Here is a 19,296-nt window from a genome sequence, read left to right on the forward strand (position 1 = left end):
CCAGGAGTGCTGGCTCCTAGTTTACATGAGAGCAGTTCAGCAATTGGAGCAGGGAAAGCAGTGTTGCCATGCCACTGGCGTTAACATCCCCATTCTTCTTCCATAGTCTGTCATAAGCATCATCGAGCATGCAAACATATGTCACGACTGGGCATATCCCTCATCAGCGTAGTCATCTACTGGTTCTAGCTGAGTGTGTTTTGTTGCACATGGCTGTATGCAGTGATGTTGAGGCCGTGTTGGTCCCAGGATATTAGAGAGGCAAGATCTTTTATTGGACCAACTTCCTCTGGTGAGAGAGGCAAGCTTTGAGCTTACACAGAGCTCTTCTTCAGATCTGGACCAGAAGAAGAATTCCAAATTTGGCTGGTGGGAATTCACAATTGTCAACAGATTTTTAACACTGAACACAATGACCCTTTCAGCAGCAGACTGAACTCCTTGTTCCATATTCAGGGAGCCTGTAAATACTGGCATTTAGCAACAGTGCAACTCTGAAGTGGAGTGTTCATACCAGTGACTGGAAAACGGGCACTGGTGGCTAAATCATTATCCTCTAGGTGCTATGGAGGTTAAAGCAGCGAGCATGCTTCACCACTGAAAACTGGGGAAGAGAGGGTCTCTGAAATGACTTCTACTAGAGACTCTCGATTCCCACTTTTGCAGACATCAGATACTTCGCTGTCCAATCTCAGGGCCAGATTTCCCCCCTTCCATAGTAAACTCCGTGTAATCTGCACAGAGAGACCATGTTGCACTCTGCTTCCTTTCATCACTCCCACCAGTGACTTCCCTAGCAATGGGTTCTTTGTAAAGTGCTTTGCAACCTGGACTTCCCTTGGCCACACTGCACCCAGGGATCTGCAGGCTGTGGTACCGTTAGTGAAGACTACCACACAGTGGAAGGAATGATATCACTCCAGCCCCGCCCAGTGTTGGAGCTACCCACACATGCAGTCCCTGTCCCTTCCCCCTGCATGGATCCCAAATTTACAGGAAAACCTTTTGTAGCATCATAAGGGAGAAGTGGTGCCTTGCTACCAGCTGCTCGCTATTCAGTGTGGGAAGGATGAGATCTCTGTGTGGAGGGACCCTTCTGTATGTATATATTGGGAAAGGGTGGGCAGGGCAAGTATGACTTAGCTGTGAGATTTGAATTTATTAAATGCCTCCTGCATTGGTTGAAAACTGAGTCATGATAGAGGGGGGAAAAATATGGCTGCACCTCGTCCTCCAAAGTTGCAGATTACTAGGCTTTTGTCTGTTGCACAGGTAGCAGTGTTGATCTTAGCCTGGGAGAATTTACTCTGGCTCAAATCCACAGTGATGATCCCTGAGGCCATAGCATGTAAGTCACTTCAGAATGAATTTTCCATCTGCTCTTCTTTTAGCAGAACTTGCATGTTGGGCGACTTTCCAATTGTACCTTAAAGCACACACCAAATAGGTTTACTCTCCTTGTTCAGCTGCAAAGGAAAATCCTCAAACGCCCGTGTTTGCCAACAGATTGCAGATTTGGGATGTAATCTTTTCTTTGAGAGCCCTGTGAATGTATTTCACACAAGCACCTAAACCTAGATACAGAAGTGGGTGAGCGTATTTCCTTCCTGTGGTTACACTCTAGCCAGCCATCTTCTTCCCCAAGAGGAAGAAGAAGAAGGTACATTTCTTAATTTAGGAGCAATATAGAAGTTTTTGCTTTTTCTGCCCTCTCTTTATTTTTTTTATTTATTTATTTTTTTTAATGTTAGTGCTGGTGAATGATGCCATATTGACAGCCTTGGAGACGGAAGCCATATATTCAGGTCAGAACAAGTAGAGCAGAGGCGGTGCCAATGAATGCTGCCTGCATGAGGTACTTCAGTACCAACCAGGAGAGGTTCACATCAGCCTTGTCTGAACAAGAAGGAAGTTTGTTCATGTGCCATGGCTCATTAAGTATGTGGCATCTCTGCTGAGTCTGCTAGCAAGGCTGATAGTAGCAGTTGTAGTGATGGAGGTTGCAATTTGCTTTATACCTGGAGTAGAATAAATTATATAACTCAGCATTTTGTGCAGAGCAGCAATTAAATTCCATGGTGGATTGGTTGGTCGAGAGTAGATAAATGGAAATAGGCAAGAGGTGGAGAAGATGGGGATGGGTGTGCAGCAGAAGAGGAAGGAGCCATGTAGATTGTTCCTTCTGGAAGGCTTGGTACATTCCCTTGAGATTAGGTCAGTTGATCTCCCTGTGTTCCACTGATCTATTCAATAGAGAGTTGTGTCTAATGGCAATTCAAGATCTGTTTTCCCTGAAGAGCTTGAAGTTTCCAGGGTTCGTTTCAGAAATGTGTTCAGAGAAGAATGACGTCTCTTAACTATCTGAGGGTAAAGGGGGGAAGGGAGATGTGTCAAAGACCAGGTGTGCTCAAAGGTCAAGTATGTGCAGATGGAACTTGGCAACTGTGAATAGCCATGAGCAATGATGATGACTTTCCACCAGTACTTGAGCATAAAACTGTCCTAGTACGTTGAACTAGAATTCAGAAGCAGAGGGAACTGCGTTAGACTATGAGTTCCTTCTGCTTTAGAAGGAAGCAAGTTGGGAAAATACCTGTGGATCAGGTCTGAGAAAGGTGCTGCAGTGAAACAGGCCAACAATTTAGTTTTGTAGCCTAGTACTGCAGGGCAAAGAACTTCCTGGGAAAGAGATCTTTGTAATGGAGGGAAGCCTTTTTAAAGGAAAGCTATCCCCAATATAATAGAAATGGCAAAGTTGGTTGACTAGTGAGAGGTGGTGGGGAATGTTTTCAGGAATAATCATTTGAGGAGATCAACAATTAGGGAGGGTTATCACCATAACAGCTTCTGATCATTTGCGAAATTTACCTGCCCTTTTGTGTAATTAGGTGTGTCAGGTACCAGTTGTTACCTTAAAATGGGAACATGCCTTTTCTCTCGACAGGATTCTGTTTTTAACAGTTCTTTGGAGTCAGATTGTGTTGTCTGTGGAGTTAAATGAATTAATACATTCTTCCTGTTCAAGGATCCCCTTTCTGAAGGAGAAGCAACAGTCTCTTACCTAGTGTATGCTTATTGCTCTTGAAAGAAAAACTGCAAGCTCTCATCCTAAAACCACTAGACTGGGCTTTTTCTTTTTCTTTTTTTAAATCCTAACAACAAATGTGTGTCTTAATAAAACCAAAAGGAATGTCCAGCAGCATCTAGCTGGTGGGGGATAAAACCTTTGGTAATGAAGTCAGCCTGAAAGTGTGTCTAACATGCTTTCATTATCACTAGCACATATTTCAGACTGACAGTCGATAGTTTTAACTGATCCCAAACCACATGTGTTGCATTTAAAATACCTCTCCAAACTTTTTTAGTTTCTGTCATGTGGCCTTGGAGTTAGCATCAACAGAAACAGTGAAGAAGTTTCAGGTTTCTAAATGCACAGAGTTCTTTCACTCTCATGCTTCATGTTTTAGGACAGGGGAGGGTGTGCTTTGTTCTGTGTAAACAGAATTTACGGAATGGGGGCCTGCTGGAAGGATCAGGAGGCCGAATAGTTGTAAGCAATCATTGTCAAGGGTAGTGGGCCAGAGCGTAGCATATCCTTGATACTAGTGCTGTTTTAGGGTCCTGGTCCTGCTTCTTTGCCACAGGATTTGGCCCTTAAGTGCTCTGTTTATGATGGAACCTCACTAATTATGTTTAGATCCAGGGCAGTTTAATGAAGATCGCGTTTAGCAAACTGTGGGGATGACTCCAGCCCCTGAGATATCAAGCTTTCCTCTGGCCATTCCAGGAGCACCAGGTACTAACTCCCCGCACAGGGGCCCCCTTTTTTGATTTGGTATTTCAGTGGTTCCCATCACCATGGTATCTGAGCGCCTTGTGATCCTTAATGTATTTATCCTTCCAACCCTCTCGAGATGCAGGACTGTGCTGTTATCCCCATTGTACAGAGGGGAAACTGAGGCACAAGAGAGACTCGATGACTCTCCCAAGGTCACGCAGGAGGTCTGCATTGTAGCACAGACCCTGACATTCACAAAGCCCTTAAATAGAGCTGCTTGAATGTGCTCCTGTAGCTGCTGTTAGTGAGTTTGGGAGACGGTGCCTTACATGCTTCTATGGCTCTGCCCTGTCTCCCAAAGGGGAAGGAGAAATTAAGAGAATCCTAGTTCATAGACTGTTAATGAGTTGACCACTGTAAGATGTTCTGGAAACTGAACTCCAGGCCAGCAGGAGTAGGGGCCAGAAGGGCGGCAAGAGGTGCTGACAGGACACTGATTGAAGTTAGTTGTGGCACAGCACAAACCTGATGACAAAAGGGAGAGGGGCAGTGTAGACAGGTGGACTCACCCCTGCAATGCCTCCTGCTGGTGACTTCATGAATTAGCTCGGTTCCAGCTCCAGAGCGCCCTCTGCAGGCCAGTGATCCATCTGTCCTCTCGCCCCTGTGTCCCTCCCTGGACCCAGTGCCCTTTTACATGGGGTGCGGCCTCCTGGCAGTAACCCCTTTCTCTCAGGGTCTCCCCTCCCTGGGGAACCCCCACCCTCTATCCCCACCTTGCCTCAGTATATTGCTATTGCCAGTCATTGTCTAGCCCCACACCCTGTGCCAGGCTGCAGTATCAGCCTACTCATCACTGGCAAGGAGGGTTTGGACCTGCTGCCTTGGCCTACCCCTGGGCTGCCCTCTGCAACCCCCAGCACCTATTGGCCCAAAGCTAGTCACAGCCTGGGGTTTTCCAGGCTAAGGCTCCCCAGCTCCTCAGCCTGTCCCCAGCCCTGCTTCACTCAGATACCTTATATCCAGCTTCCTGCAGCCAGGCTCTTCTCCCTCTACAGCTAGAGAGAAACTGTCTTGGCTTCTGGCTCGCAGCCTCTTATAGGGGCCAGCTGGGCCTGATTGGAGCATGGCCACAGCTGGGCCTGCTTTCCCCAATCAGCCCAGGCTTCTTGCCCCAGCCGAAAGGCTGCTTTCTCCAGGCACAGCCTCTTCCCAGGGCTGTTTTTAACCCCTTCAGGGCAGAAGCAAGGGTCCACCCTGCTACAGGCAGCAATGGGCCTGAAGGTTAGAGACCTCCAAGGAAAGCCAGGGTGTGGCAGGAACTCTCTTTGTAGTATTTCCTTTGTCATGTCCATCACCATGGCAGACAGCACTCCCCCTTTCTGAACTGACACTGAACCAGTGCCCTAGAATAGTACCAGAGGGTTCTGTGCTGTTGGAGGTGCCAGATTTCTGATGCAAGGTCCTATAGTGTTTGTCACAAGAGTTAGGAGTGGTGGCCTAAGTTGGTCAGGTTTTTGGAGTTATTACAGTCTGTGTTCCTGAAACTCCACCTTTAGGTTTGAGTGGTGTATGTTGTCATAGCTCCATTGACCTCATTGAGGCTGTGGATCTGCCTCAATGTTCTTCACTTCCCATCCTAAACATTTTGTCTCCCCTGTTTAAATGGCTGCTAGTGCTCATCCCAGAGACAGGGGCATTTCAGTGATGGAAAGAGTAATAACTGGAAGTCTGGAGAGCTGTATTTATGTGAGTTGGTGCTAATGGCCATGAGTCACTCTTTCCTGTAACAAATGGAAGCGTTTTTAAAATAACGAGTTTAAATAAACTTTAAAAACTTTTTTGCCTTTAGTTAATCATTTGCTTTGTATATTTGCGTATAATGAAACCTTTCTGTTCGGTAATACCTAGCGACAGCAACGTGGCCCAGGGGCACAGTGAAAGGATCCTGTTGTTATCAGCGCTCTCTGTGCATGACTGACAGCCTCATGCAGAAAAATAAGAGATTTGCATTCACTGCCACCTCAGCACATACAAATGGAAGCTGGTGTGCAGGGAATGTTATTAAAATGTTCTGCTAGGAGAGCCTAGGCCTCCCACACAGATCATACTTACCAGGAAGCAAGAAAGCTGATTTAACCTTTTCCTGATTTTCTAGCCCTTTTATCTTCCCAGCCTTCTGAGATTTCCGCTGATGCCCTTTGCTGGACAACATTATGAATTTGTGACGTCCATTGATTTTTCACTGTCCTTGCTGCTTGTCCAGCTTCTAAGTGTTGCTGGTAGGGGCTGGGGAGGATTCCTATTTAATCATTAGCACAACAGTTGCCCTTGTGATGAAAATAGGTTTGGGAATTGTGGCTGTATTATCAGGATGGGTTATTTCTCTTCCCCTCACACACACACACAGTCTCTTTTAATGATGGTTTGGCTGCTTAAGATCTGAATCCTTGATTGATTTTCTGGTGTATGCTAATGTTCTAAACTGAAAATTACTCCTGATTTCTCTCCCACCCACACTCTGCCAAAGTAACGTGTCTCTTTACCATTCTGCCAGTTTTCAGGTATCAGTTTGGGACAAGCTCTCCTTGTGCCTTTATTTCTTCTTTGTTAAATACCCACAAATGTACTGGAGCTTTGAACGGGCTCAGTGGGATATTAGTTGGTCATCTTCGGCACTGGAGAGTAGACTCTTGTAACGTTTTATTTATTGCCAGTGCAGCCTCTCATAGACGTTAAGGTCAAAAGGGACCATTATGATCTTCTAGTCTGACCTCCTGCACAACGCAGGCCACAGAATCTCATTCACCCACTCCTGTAACAAACCCCTGACCCATGAGGACTTCAATAGCTCAGGCAACTTGTGGTTTAAAGACCTCAAGGTGCAGAGAATCCTCCAGCAAGTGACACATGCCCGACGCTGCAGAGGAAGGCAAAAAAAAGACCCGGGGCCTCTGCCAATTTGCCCTGGAGGAAAATTCCTTTTGGACCCCAAATATGGTGATCAGCTAAATCCTGAGCATGTGGGCAAGACTCACCAGCCAGCACCCAGGAAAGAATTCTCTGTAGTAACGCAGATCCCACCCTATCTAGTGTCCCATCACAGGCCATTGGGCATATTTACTGCTAATAGTCAAAGATCAATTAAATTAGGCTATCCCATTATACCATCCCCTCCATAAACTTATTGAGCTTAGTCTAGTGGATGAACTTAATACCAGAGACAGTAAGTAAGATTCCAGCTAACTCTTGGGTTAGGGTTGATGTATGACTCCAGTTGGATTTTCATAATGGCCATAGGGCCATTGATAAAGCAGTTCATAAAAACAGTATAGTATATTTTGTTTTATTTGCATTGTGGTGTCACCTAGGAGCCCCTGTCACAGATCAAAACCTGTTTGTGCTAGGCGCTGCACAAACACAGAACAAAAAGGTGGCATATATTTCATGTCTCTGCTTATTAGTAGCAACTCTCTCTACTGGATGCCAGCTAGGACCTGCTGAAACAGGTTACTACTTTTATTGTGGGAATTGCTTAGAGCAATATCTCAAATCATCCCCTTGTTTACGTAATCACGTAAGATTTGTTTTCACTGATGTCTAAACTTGTGTATCTTGGGCCAAATTCATATTGTTGGAGGTTAGTGGCATTTCACCAAGAGTGACTATGATCCCTTATGATTGATTGAGTTTGATCAGAGCAATTTTAAGATCCCACAGGTTGAAAGTTTGCCCTTTACAATGTAAAGGTGAATATCAAATCAATAATTCAATATAGCACATCTTTATGACCCTCATCCTCATGATCATGTCTTTTTTATGGTTTGTTTGCACCTTATGATAAATAATACTCTTTATACAGAGCATCAGCATGTCCTAAGAAGATCCATCATGCATGGAAAACACAAATCAGTTATTTAATTCCCTACCCCCTAGGCATATTTTATAAGGCCAACTGAATTCAGACAAAAGGTGGTCATAGAAAAGCAGGGGCTGCCAGTGCAGCAAGTTGAAAGTATATAATGCATGCCTGCATGTGGTCATAAGTAAAATTAGGCTGACCACATAAAGCTAGTCCCCCAAGTGTTGCTTGTCCAAATCGCAAATCCTTCATGCAATTGTATAAGATGATCAGTTTTTAATTCAGATGGGGCCCAAGACTGGAATGGGGTATTTTGACACAAATATGTGGTAGCAGTAATAATTTGTAAATCTGTAGTGCCATTTATCTAAGGATCACAACATGCCATAAAAAGATGGGTTACTATTAGTATCTCCATTTTTACAGGTGGGGAACTGAGGCATGTAAAGTTTGTGACTTGTCCAGTGTGTCACAGCGAGTCAGTGGCGGAGACAGGAATAGAAAATCCGATTTGTTGACTGCTACTCTCTGTTCTGACTGCTGGACCATGCAGCTTTTATCAAGTCCTTTGATAGAACTGCCCTGCAGAAAGCTGTGCATGTCTAATGAATCCTATCGGTTCCTCAGGTTTGTAAGTACTACACAAGGAGGTGTCAGACAAGCAACAGTGAATCAGAATGCTGATGATTTTGACTGTACAGCTCCTTTTAGTGAATGTCTTTGTTGTTTTATAGTTTAGTAAGGTGTCATTTTTGCCTCGTCTGACTGTATTGTTCTTTTGTAGGCATGGCAGAGTATCAACAGCGCAGAGGTGATGAGAGAGACTGATGCTTATCCAAGTCTCTTCCAGCTTGTTTTCAACTATGGCTGTTGATTCTGCATATTCATTAGATGGTAATACAAGATGTCAAGAGCAGCAGTAAGAGGTCAGCTTGATCCCATTGTGTTTTTGTCGCCATGACAACACCACACTGCTAGCAACAGCCACTTAACCAGCGATCAAGGGAGAAGTTTGATGATTGATTCTAGTCGGACCAAAAGTTGCATTTGCAACAAAAAGGCTGGAGACAGCCATCATCACGACAGGAAGATGAAATTTCCATTCTATTGGCCCGTTATTAAGCAGGCACAATAACATTTTCTTTCAGAGACTTGCTAATAAAAACTGTTTTGGTTATGGCTACTGATCCAACGTGATTGGGCGCGCACCGACTCTCAGACTCATGACTGGGTATACCATGTTGCGGAATGGGGGAGTGGGGAACGGCGGCCAACCCTGGGTGTTACGATGGTCCAGTCGGATCCGGCTCACCTGGCTTAGCTTTACCCTATTCATCATCCTCGTCTTCTTCCCCCTCATCGCCCACTACTACTTGACCACCATTGATGACGCGGATGATGCCGGCAAGCGCATCTTCGGCCCCCGCACCGGAAATGAGCTGTGTGAGGTGAAGCATGTCCAGGACCTGTGCCGCATCCGTGAGTCAGTCAGCGAGGAGCTGCTCCAGCTGGAGGCCAAGCGACAGGAGCTCAACAGCGAGATCGCCAAGTTGAACCTGAAAATTGAAGCCTGCAAGAAGAGCATCGAAAATGCCAAGCAGGATCTCCTGCAGCTGAAGAATGTCATCAGCCAGACTGAGCATTCCTACAAAGAACTGATGGCTCAGAACCAGCCAAAGCTCTCCTTGCCAATCCGGCTGCTGCCAGACAAAGATGAAGCTAACTTGCCTTTGCCAAAATCCAACAGGAACTGCAGGCTGCACAACTGTTTTGACTACTCACGCTGCCCACTGACATCTGGCTTCCCAGTGTATGTCTACAACAGTGATCAGTACCCTTTTGGTAGCTCCTTAGACCCTTTAATTAAGCAAGCCTTTGAGGCAACTGTCAGAACTAATGTTTATGTTACTGAAAATGCAAACATTGCTTGTGTGTATATAATTTTAGTGGGGGAAATGCAAGAGCCCATAATGCCAAAACCTACTGAACTAGGGCAACAGTTGCACTCTTTGCCATATTGGAGGACTGATGGACACAACCATCTCATCATTAATTTATCAAGGAAATCGGAAACTCAGAACTTTATCTATAACATCAGCACAGGGCGCGCCATGATTGCCCAATCCACCTTTTATGATGTACAGTATCGGCCAGGTTTTGATATTGTGGTATCGCCTCTAGTCCATGCAATGTCCGAACCCAACTTCCTAGAGATCCCACCCCAGGTGCCAGTAAAGCGAAAGTACCTATTCAGTTTCCAGGGAGAGAAAATAGAGTCTCTTCGATCCAGCTTGCAAGAGGTTCGTTCGTTTGAAGAGGAAATCGAAGGCAATGCCCCAGCTGACTACGATGATCGGATCATTACCACCTTGAAGGCTGTCCAAGACAGTAAACTGGACTTTGTCTTGGTGGAATTCACTTGTAAGAACCAGCCTAAGGCAAGTCTGCCCACTGAGTGGGCTCTTTGTGGAGAAAGGGATGACAGATTAGAGCTACTGAAGCTATCTACTTTTGCACTGATAATCACACCAGGGGACACCCATATATTGATCTCTGCTGGGTGTACCATGAGACTCTTTGAGGCTCTGGAAGTTGGAGCCATCCCAGTGATTCTTGGAGAACAAGTTCAGCTGCCCTATCGTGATGTGATCCGGTGGAACGAGGCAGCCTTAATCATACCAAAGCCACGTATCACAGAAGTGCACTTTCTTCTGAGAAGCATTTCTGACAATGATCTCCTTACCATGAGGAGGCAGGGCCGCTTCTTGTGGGAGACCTACTTCTCCACCTCTGACAATGTATTCAGCACAGTCTTAGCCATCATAAGGACTCGAATTCAAATCCCGGCTGCTCCTATTCGAGAAGAAACTGCAGTGGAGATTCCTCACCGCTCTGGCAAAGCTGCTGGTACTGACCCCAACATGGCAGACAATGGTGACTTAGACCTGGGGCCTGTGGAAACAGAACCACCCTATGCATCTCCCAGATACCTTCGCAATTTTACTCTCACAGCAATGGATATCTACAGGAATTGGAATTCAGCTCCAGGTCCTTTCCACCTCTTTCCACATACACCCTTTGATCCCATTTTACCTTCAGAAGCTAAGTTCCTTGGGTCTGGGACTGGATTTCGACCAATTGGAGGAGGAGCAGGTGGTTCTGGGAAAGAGTTCCAAGCTGCCTTGGGTGGCAATGTCCCAAGGGAGCAGTTCACAGTAGTCATGTTAACCTACGAGCGGGAGGAAGTGTTAATGAACTCCCTAGAGAGACTCAATGGACTCCCTTACTTAAATAAAGTTGTAGTAGTGTGGAACTCCCCCAAACTTCCGTCTGAAGACCTCTTGTGGCCTGACATTGGTGTCCCAATCATGGTAAGAAATACTCAAATGCTCAATTTGGTTTGACATTTTTACAGTGGGAAATAACATAGACATTTTTATCAGTTCCATAACTTGGCGCATCTGCCTAGACATCCAGCATTGTGCTGAAGTTTGTTGTTATACTGTGGCCTTCAAACTGCTGTCAGGGCCAGGATTTTCAAGAATATGAGAGCCTAAAGTTAGACTCCCAAATAAGTGACCTGCTTTCCAAAGTGCTGAGTACCTAGTGGCTCCCATTGAAGTAAATGGAAGATGCTGGGTAGTTTAGCACCTTTTGGAAAAACAGGTTGCATATACAGGAGCCTAAATAGGAATTTAGGAGCCTGAAGTTAAATTCCTGTTTTTGAAGATCTTTGCTCCAGCTGTTTGTTCATCACCGCTGTTGTTTGAATCAGTCATGCTTAGAGGACAAATGAAGGAATAATGCCTTACAAATGTTAATTTAAAAAAGAGGGAGGGGGAGGAAGATGGCACTTAAATGCACAAACTAAACGTGGGTTTTGTGCCAGGGCAGTTCTGAATGTAATAGCGCTTTAGAGTGATGAGGGCATTATGCTGTATGCAAAAAGATTCATTGATTTTAATATTGATTTTAACATTTCATTTTATTATTATTTCTGACACATCTTGCTGCATGTGTTTAAAAACCTTTAAGGTCCAGGCAGAATAAGGAGAGAAAATTGCTCAGATAATTGCAAAGTAAGCTTTCACATTAGTCTTCTCCAGTGCTTGCATTTTGGGAAATTCTTGCAACAGTTCTGCTTAAAAAGTGTTAACCCTTTCATAGCTGGACAGTAGGGGGTGGAAATTTTTCTCTTTTGACTTGCTAATGGCTGTCATTTGCGGAAAAAAAATGTTTTTTTCTGGATCAACCTCTTTTCTATATTATTCCTGCCATTTTTCTCTCCTTGCATATATTTTATTTGTTACTGATGCAGTGCCGGACACCTGTTTGCACTTTACAGACCATTAGAGGACAGGGATCCTGGTGTGACAGATATAGAGTCTAAGGGAGTGGTCACCAATCAGTCGATTGCGATCGATTGGTCAATCCTAGAGGATCTCCTAGTCGATCGTGATCTCAGGTGGTGCAGTGAGGCTGCCGCTACGGCAGACTCCCTGCCTACCCCAGCCCCACGATACTTGCGGAAGTGGCCAGCGTGGCTGGGGAGACAGGAGTCTCCCTCCACACACTGCTCCTGCCTGCATTGGCCGGGAGAGCTGCAGGGGGGGTGCTTGCAGAGAGGGGCAGCATGCGGCGCCAGTTGCCCCCCCACCCCCCACAGGGGCACATTGGCCCCTTCTGGAAGCAATGTGGGGCCGGGGTAAGCAGAAGCCTGCTTTAGCCGCTCTGCACCCACCGCCGACTGGGAACCGCCGGAGGTAAGTGCTGCCCGGCGGGAGGCCGTACCATAGTCCTGAGCCCCTCCCAGAGCCAGCACCTCATACCTCCTCCTGCACCCCAAACCCCATCCTGACCCCCTTCCCAGAGCCAGCACCCCATACCTCCTTCTGCGCCCTGAACCCCCTCCTGCATCCCAAGCCCCAGCCCTGACCCCCCTCCCAGAGCCAGCACCCTATACCCTCTCCTGCACCCCAACACTCTCCCCCAGCCCTGACCCCCCTCCCAGAGCCAGCACCCTATACCCTCTCCTGCACTCCAACACTCTGCCCCAGCTGGAGCCCCCACCTGCACCCAAACTCTCTCCCACAGCCCGCACCCCCATCTGCATCCCAATTCCCAGTCCTAGCCCAGAGACCCTTCGTGCACCCAAACTCCTCACCCCCTCCAAATCACTACCCCAGTCCAGTGAAAGTGAGTGAGGGTTGGGGAGAGCGAGCAATGAAGAGAGGGCGGGAGATGGAGTGAGCAGGATGGGATTTTGGAGAAGGAGTGGGGCCTCAGCTAAGGGGCAGGGTAGATTCTGGGTTGCCCTTAGATTCAAAAAGTGATCCTAGGCATAAAAAGGTTGGAGAACGGTGGTCTAAGGAATAAGATATTCATATATCCTTTTTGAAAATGTACCTTATATACTTAGGGGCCTGAGGGCTTGTCTAGAGGAACAGTTAGGCTGTGTCTACACTATGCACCTTTTAGCGACACAGCTGTGCTGCTACAGCCGTACCACTAAAAGGTGCGCAGCATACGCACTCTCTGTCGACAAAAAAAAATTCCACCACCAACGACCAGTGGTAGCTCTCCTGCCAGGAGAGCTTTCCCACCAACAAAGCCCTGTTCACACCAGCACTTTTTGTCTATAAAACCTCTGTCGTTCGGGGACGGGGGGCTTCACATCCCTGAACGGCAAAAGTTTTACCAACAAAAATCCAGTGTAGACGAAGCTTTAGGGCTTGGCTACATTTGCAAGTTAGAGCGTACTAAAGCCGCCCAGTGTGCTCTGACTCACACCCCTTCCACACTGGCTAGGCATGTAGAGCACTCTGACTCCGTGGGTAGAGTGCTCCTGGTACTCCATCTCCGCGAGAGGAATAACATCTGATGCGTCTTGGCTGAGATGTCATTACTGAGCTCTGATTGACCTCCGGAAATATCCCATAATCCCCTGAAGTCAAGTGGCCACTCTTGTCATTGTTTTGTCATTCCTCGGCTGTAGGAATGCAGATATGCCCTTTCAAAGCTCCATTTCTGACAGCCAGCATGCTTATCTGCCCTGGGACAAAGCAACCATTACTTAGGAATGTTGCTTCTGTCAGTATGTGAGAGACAGAGGCGGGGAGGGAGGGATCTGAACTTACCAGACAGCATGCTGACACACTCTCAGCGCCCCCAAAACCCTCTCTCTCTCCCCTGACATATACACAACACACTCCCTGTCACACTCCACCCCATCCCCCACATTTGAAAAGGATGTTGCAGCCACTTGAATGCAGGGATAGCTGCATATAATGCACCGCTCCCAATGCCGCTGCAGGTGTTGGAAATGTGGCCGCGCCAGTGTGCTTTCAAGCTGTCAGTGTGGACAGACTGCAGTGCTTTCCCGCCTGTGCTCTCCAAAGGCTGGTTTAACTCAAAGCGCTCTACATTTGCAATTGTTGCCAAGCCCTTAGTTTGCAGAGAGCTGGGGTTTGAACCTACCCCGCAGTAGCCTGTCACAGACTGCGTGAACCCTGCTGGCATGCGTTAACAGTTAATGTGCTTTGATGTAGTTGTTTCAAAGAGGACTAGATCAGAGCCCATTAACAAACTGTAAAGGAGCATCAGCAGTGTCCACTTGGGCTGTCAGTTCGTGCAGGCTAGTGTTAGGTAAATTCACACTCCAGTTTGCCACACATCAGTTGTTCATGTACACAAACCTTAAGTCTCATTGAAAGTCAATGGGACTCCTAATAGTGTGTAAACTTAAGTGTGTGTGTAAGGCCAGGTCTACACTAAAAAGTTAAGTCAACCCAGCAGCATCACTCAGGGATCTGAAAATCCCCCGGGTAGACCACCTCTGGAGGAGGTGGATGAACTACAATGACAGGAGAACCCCTCTTGTCGCTGCAGTGAGTGGCTACGCTGAAGCGCTGCTGACACAGTGCTGCTCTAGCAGTTTCAGTATAGACCTAGCCTAAGTCTTTGCAGGAGGAGGCCATAAATTAGAAGAATATTTTTGAACTTCTTAGCCAGTCTGTTTCCTGACTTCATATTTAACTCACATTGGGAGTCTGTCACAGTAGTTAGCTTTATAAAATTCCCCTTCTTCTGTGGGGCTAATGAAATAAGAGCATAAACCCAGCCAGGTAGCTGGAATTGAATCTCAGACGTTAAAGGTGGAGGAGGAGGGGAGAACCTATCAAGCTGTATAGTTCATCCCTTTACAAGGGAAGAATATCCAAGGATATTGGATTTTCAGTTTATGAAGCAGCGTAAAATTTCTTTACTGTGGTCTATTGAGCAGACAGCCCAGTAAATTCAGAGAACCAAGAATTGGCCTTAATTTAAATTACAGGTAGAAAATTGTGGTTTTTAAAATGTCTCTCTTCCAATGCAAGCAATTACTAGCACTGTATGACTGCTGGGAACAGCAATAACGCAGCTGTGCCGAAGCGATCGCTGATCAGAGCACCTAAGAGCAGAAGGCTATTGAAGTAAAGTAAATTACAGCATAATGAGACAGAATTCAACATGCACAGTATATCCTGGGCTGAAAGTCTAACCACTGAGAACCTTGAACTAGAAGTCAATGGGTCAGCACATATTCCAGGAGGAAGGAAAGCATCCTGAAACCCGTGCATGCAGTGCAGATCATTGGTAATGTTTGCTTCCATGTTGCGTTTTGTCACAGTTGGTTGGGAGATCCTTCCCTCCCAAAATCTCACCAATAGTGCTGCTAGAGCAGAGTAAATAATTGATGGTGAATAGCTTGCTGTGATATTTTCTGCTTGCAGGAAGAAGTTGCCATGTCCTTGAATTTATTCTGTCTTTTTTTTTTTTTTGTTCCTGTATGGTTTGATCACAAACAGTTCATTGAGTATTTGATATGTGGTATTTGATCTGTACTGCTTGGTTGTGGTTGGTCTCACAAAGTCACGTGATATAATTTGTTTCCTAGTGGAGTGTAATTTACAATCAAGAGCAAGGCTTGAAGAAGCCTCTGGGGCTTTGAATCTTTCATGGAGAGGGAGAAGGTAAACAAAGTAGGAAACACATTTTACTTTTAAACCTTTTCCTTCCTCTCTGTTGCTTCAGGCATGGAATATGTGGCTCATTCCTAGAAAAATCTGGCTACTGGGAGGTCTATAAGCTGTGTGCAGAGCTGAAATTATATTTTTACCTAGTCTCATTCATAGACTCATAGACTTTAAGGTCAGAAGGGACCAATATGATCATCTAGTCTGACCTCCTGCACAATGCAGGCCACAGAATCCTACCCATCCACTTCTATAACAAACCCCTAACCTATGTCTGAGTTATTGAAGTCTTCAAATTGTGGTTTGAAAACAGATTGTTAAGGGTTAATGTCTCTAAGGGTTACCAACGGGGAACTAAACACCTGACCAGAGGACCAGTCAGGAGACAAAATACTTTCAACCCTGGGTAGAGGGAAGTTTGGGTGTGGGTCCTTTGTTCTGTGTGTGGATTCTTCTCTCCGGGGTATGAGAGGGACCAGACATTGCTACAGGCTCTCTAAAGTTCTGTTCAAATAGTAAGTAGAAAGGTGATTTAGGCTTTTTAATTGTTTGTTTTACTCTATTTGCACATGTGGATCTGGCTGGTTAACTTTTATATGCGTAGTTGCTGGGAATATTTTGATTTGTACCCTGTAATATTTACATCTTGAAGTTACAGAGATCATTCTTTACTTTTTCCTTTCTTTTATTACAAGATTTCTTTTAGAGAACCTGATTGATCTTTCCTTGTTTCCCTTGTTTTATCCCAGGAGATTAGGTTTAAACGCCAGGACTGGTGGAGGAGGAGGAAAGGGGGAGAGAGAGGCTAATTTCTCTCTGTGCCAGGATTACTGTCTCTGTCAGGGAAAGTCTGGAGGAGGGGGGAAGGGGGAATGGTTTATTTCTCTTTGCGTTAAGAATCCAAGGGATTTGGGTTCTTGGGGTCCCCAGGGAAGGTTGGGGAGGTCAGAGTGCCCCAAAACACTATATTTTTGGGTGGTTGCAGGCTATCAGATCTAAGCTGGTAATTAAGCTTAGAGGACTCATGCTAGTATCTCATTTTCTGAACTCTAAGGTTCAGATCTGAGTAGGAACTACGACAGAAAACCTCAAACTGCAGAGAATCCACCAGCAAGTGACCATGCCCACCATTGCAGAGGAAGGCGAAAAACCTCCAGGGCCCCTGCCAATCTGCCCCGGAGGAAAATTCCGTCCCGACCCCAAATTTGGCGATCAGCTAAACCCTGAGCATATGGGCAAGACTCACCAGCCAGCACTCAGGAAGGAATTCTCCGCAGTAACTCAGATCCCATCCCATCACAGACCACTGGGCATACTTACCTGCTGATAATCAAAGATCAGTTGCCAAAATTAAGCTATCCCATCATACCATCCCTTCCATAAACTTATCAACTTAGAGAGTAGGGGTTTGTGCACGTGTATGTTCCCATTTGGAAAGGATGTGATCAGATCCCCATGTAATTTAAGTGTGTCTGTGCCAGGGCTCTGGTGGGGACTTCTGAGAGATTGAACCCTCTCGCATGTCAAAATAATTCCCCATCCCATGTAAAAATACCATTTAAGAATTCTCATGTATGTGAGTGTAAAATATGTTTCCTTCAAGCATTTGTATGAATAGAACTGTGAATCAGCAGAATTTTCATTGAAAGTGAACTTGGAGGGGTGTGAATTTGTGATGCAAATGCATCTAAAAATTTGATCATATTCAAACATTTTTCTGCGTTGTTTTCCCAGCTCCGGATATCATGCTGTTTTTAACATTAGGCATTATCCAGCAAATCTGTCTGATTCATTTGGTTAAAACCTAATTTGCAAGAGGGATTCAACCTTTCTGGCAGCCATCAGCACTGATTCAGCCCTGCTGTATTAGCAATGTTGGGGCCCCTAGTGTAGACAGCTCCTGCAGTTGCACAATTTTTAACACCATGTCAGTTGCACTTAACCACAGAGAATGCAACTGCTATTTCTCTGCTTCGGGAAAAAATAAACATATTCAAATTAGATCTCCGTCATTGGGAGACATGGATCATTCCTCTGACTTCAGGTAAGGTGCAGTCACTCTGTGCCATTCAGTTAACTCCTTAAACAGGAACAAGTAAATAACTTGTCCTACAGGAGGAACGAAAGTTAAGAACACAGCAGAGAGAGAGATTGATGCTGAGTTAGCGTTCATGTTCTAGCCATGCCCCACATGCCTGGGTGTGCGCACGCATCCTGAAAAGATTCCCTAACGCAGAAAAAGAATTTGTCATTAAGGACACAATACTGCAAAGGTTGTAAAGCAGGTTCCCACCTTCCCCTTTCAGGATCTCCCCTCTCAGGGATCCCGAAACAATGAACAGCATGGACTAACTTTCCTTGCTTTGCAATTCCCCGAGAGCCCTTTTCACCCAGACGAGTACAGGTTAAGGGGAAAAACATAAACCATCTCAAAAAGACAGGCCACCCACCCAACCCTTGCAAATAGTAATAAAAACCAGGGAGTCAACCTGAACCTGAGATCTGATTCAGAGAGGTTTTTTGAGGGAACCCGAACAGAAAATTTCTATCACCTTGAACCCAGACTGAAACCAAAACCAATAAAACACAAACCAGTAGCCTGTTCAAAATAACAGGTGCAGTAATCAGGTGCTGAGAGAGGATCTCTCTGTTCTTCTTCGAGTGATTGCTCATATCCATTCCAGTCAGGTGTGTGCGCGCTGCGTGCACGTTCGTCGGAGAAACTTTTACCCTAGCAACACTCGGTGGGTCGGCTGGGCGCCCCCTGGAGTGGCGCCGCTAAGGTGTCGAATATATACCCCAGCCGACCCGGTCACCCTTCAGTTCCTTCTTACCGCCCGTGTCGGTCGTTGGAACAGTGGAGTGTGGCTTAGCTGACCTCCACCTTTCCCTAGCTACTCATAGTTGTTCTTCCTCTAGTTGTTGTATTCATAGTTGTTGTTAATTGTTCTTATATATATAGTTAGTTAGATTCACTTATAGTTCATAGTCATAGTTTGTTAGTTAGTAATTGTAGCGGGGTTCGGGGAGTAGCCCCGTCCCCGCACCCGGTGCCGGAGCTCATGCCTGCACCGGGTTTCAAGCAGCTGCTCGGCCTGTCACAGGCCAATGCCAACAAGGAGATCCCCACGACTCCTGTTTGAAGTGCCTCGGGGAATCACATTATCTTCTAAGTGCTCAGTTTGCAAGGCTTTTAAGCCTAGAACTAAGAAGGAGCGGGACATTAGGTTAAGGCAGCTCCTCATGGAAGCGGCACTGATGCCTTCGCCTTCGGCATCGAGCTCGAGCCAGCCAGTGAGCAAAGGCACCCCTACGGCACCGGGCACCGCCGGTACGCCTAAGGACTCCCGGCACTAACCACAGCCGGCACCGAAATTGACCCCGCGCTTCTCCCTCTCTCTGAGGTCGAAGACGGCGAAGGCTCAGACGGGCTTGACAACGCCCGCGTCGCAACCAGAGACTGCGCCTCGGTCGGACCGCCCAGCACCAACACCTGCCGCGGCACTGCCTAAACCGGCACCGTCGACTCCAGCCCTGCGACGGCCGTCAAGTCCGGTGCCTGACAGCTCCCCGGCACCTGCCGTGGTAGAGCTCACTTTGCCATCTACTCCAGAGACGTTATCTGCGGCGAAAGACTTGAT

The 19,296-nt window shown here is 46.3% G+C and overlaps 1 protein-coding gene across 5 annotated transcripts in view; it reads left to right on the plus strand.

Moving 5' to 3' along the window:
- The window catches only part of EXTL3 (exostosin like glycosyltransferase 3), a 260,320-nt gene that overhangs the window by 176,778 nt on the left and 64,246 nt on the right, over nucleotides 1-19,296 (plus strand). For 3 of the 5 annotated variants that reach the window (XM_075063583.1, XM_075063585.1, XM_075063584.1), the window contains 2 exons: nucleotides 8,067-8,267; nucleotides 8,425-11,011. In XM_075063583.1, coding sequence (XP_074919684.1) covers nucleotides 8,864-11,011 — 2,148 coding nt within the window. In that variant the 5' untranslated portion in view covers nucleotides 8,067-8,267; nucleotides 8,425-8,863. The remainder of the gene's footprint in view (nucleotides 1-8,066; nucleotides 8,268-8,424; nucleotides 11,012-19,296) is intronic. The other 2 variants (XM_032790869.2, XM_032790870.2) reach the window with 1 other exon arrangement.

This window comes from Chelonoidis abingdonii, chromosome 3 (genome assembly GCF_003597395.2).
Source record: "Chelonoidis abingdonii isolate Lonesome George chromosome 3, CheloAbing_2.0, whole genome shotgun sequence".
NCBI classification, from domain to species: domain Eukaryota; kingdom Metazoa; phylum Chordata; order Testudines; family Testudinidae; genus Chelonoidis; species Chelonoidis abingdonii.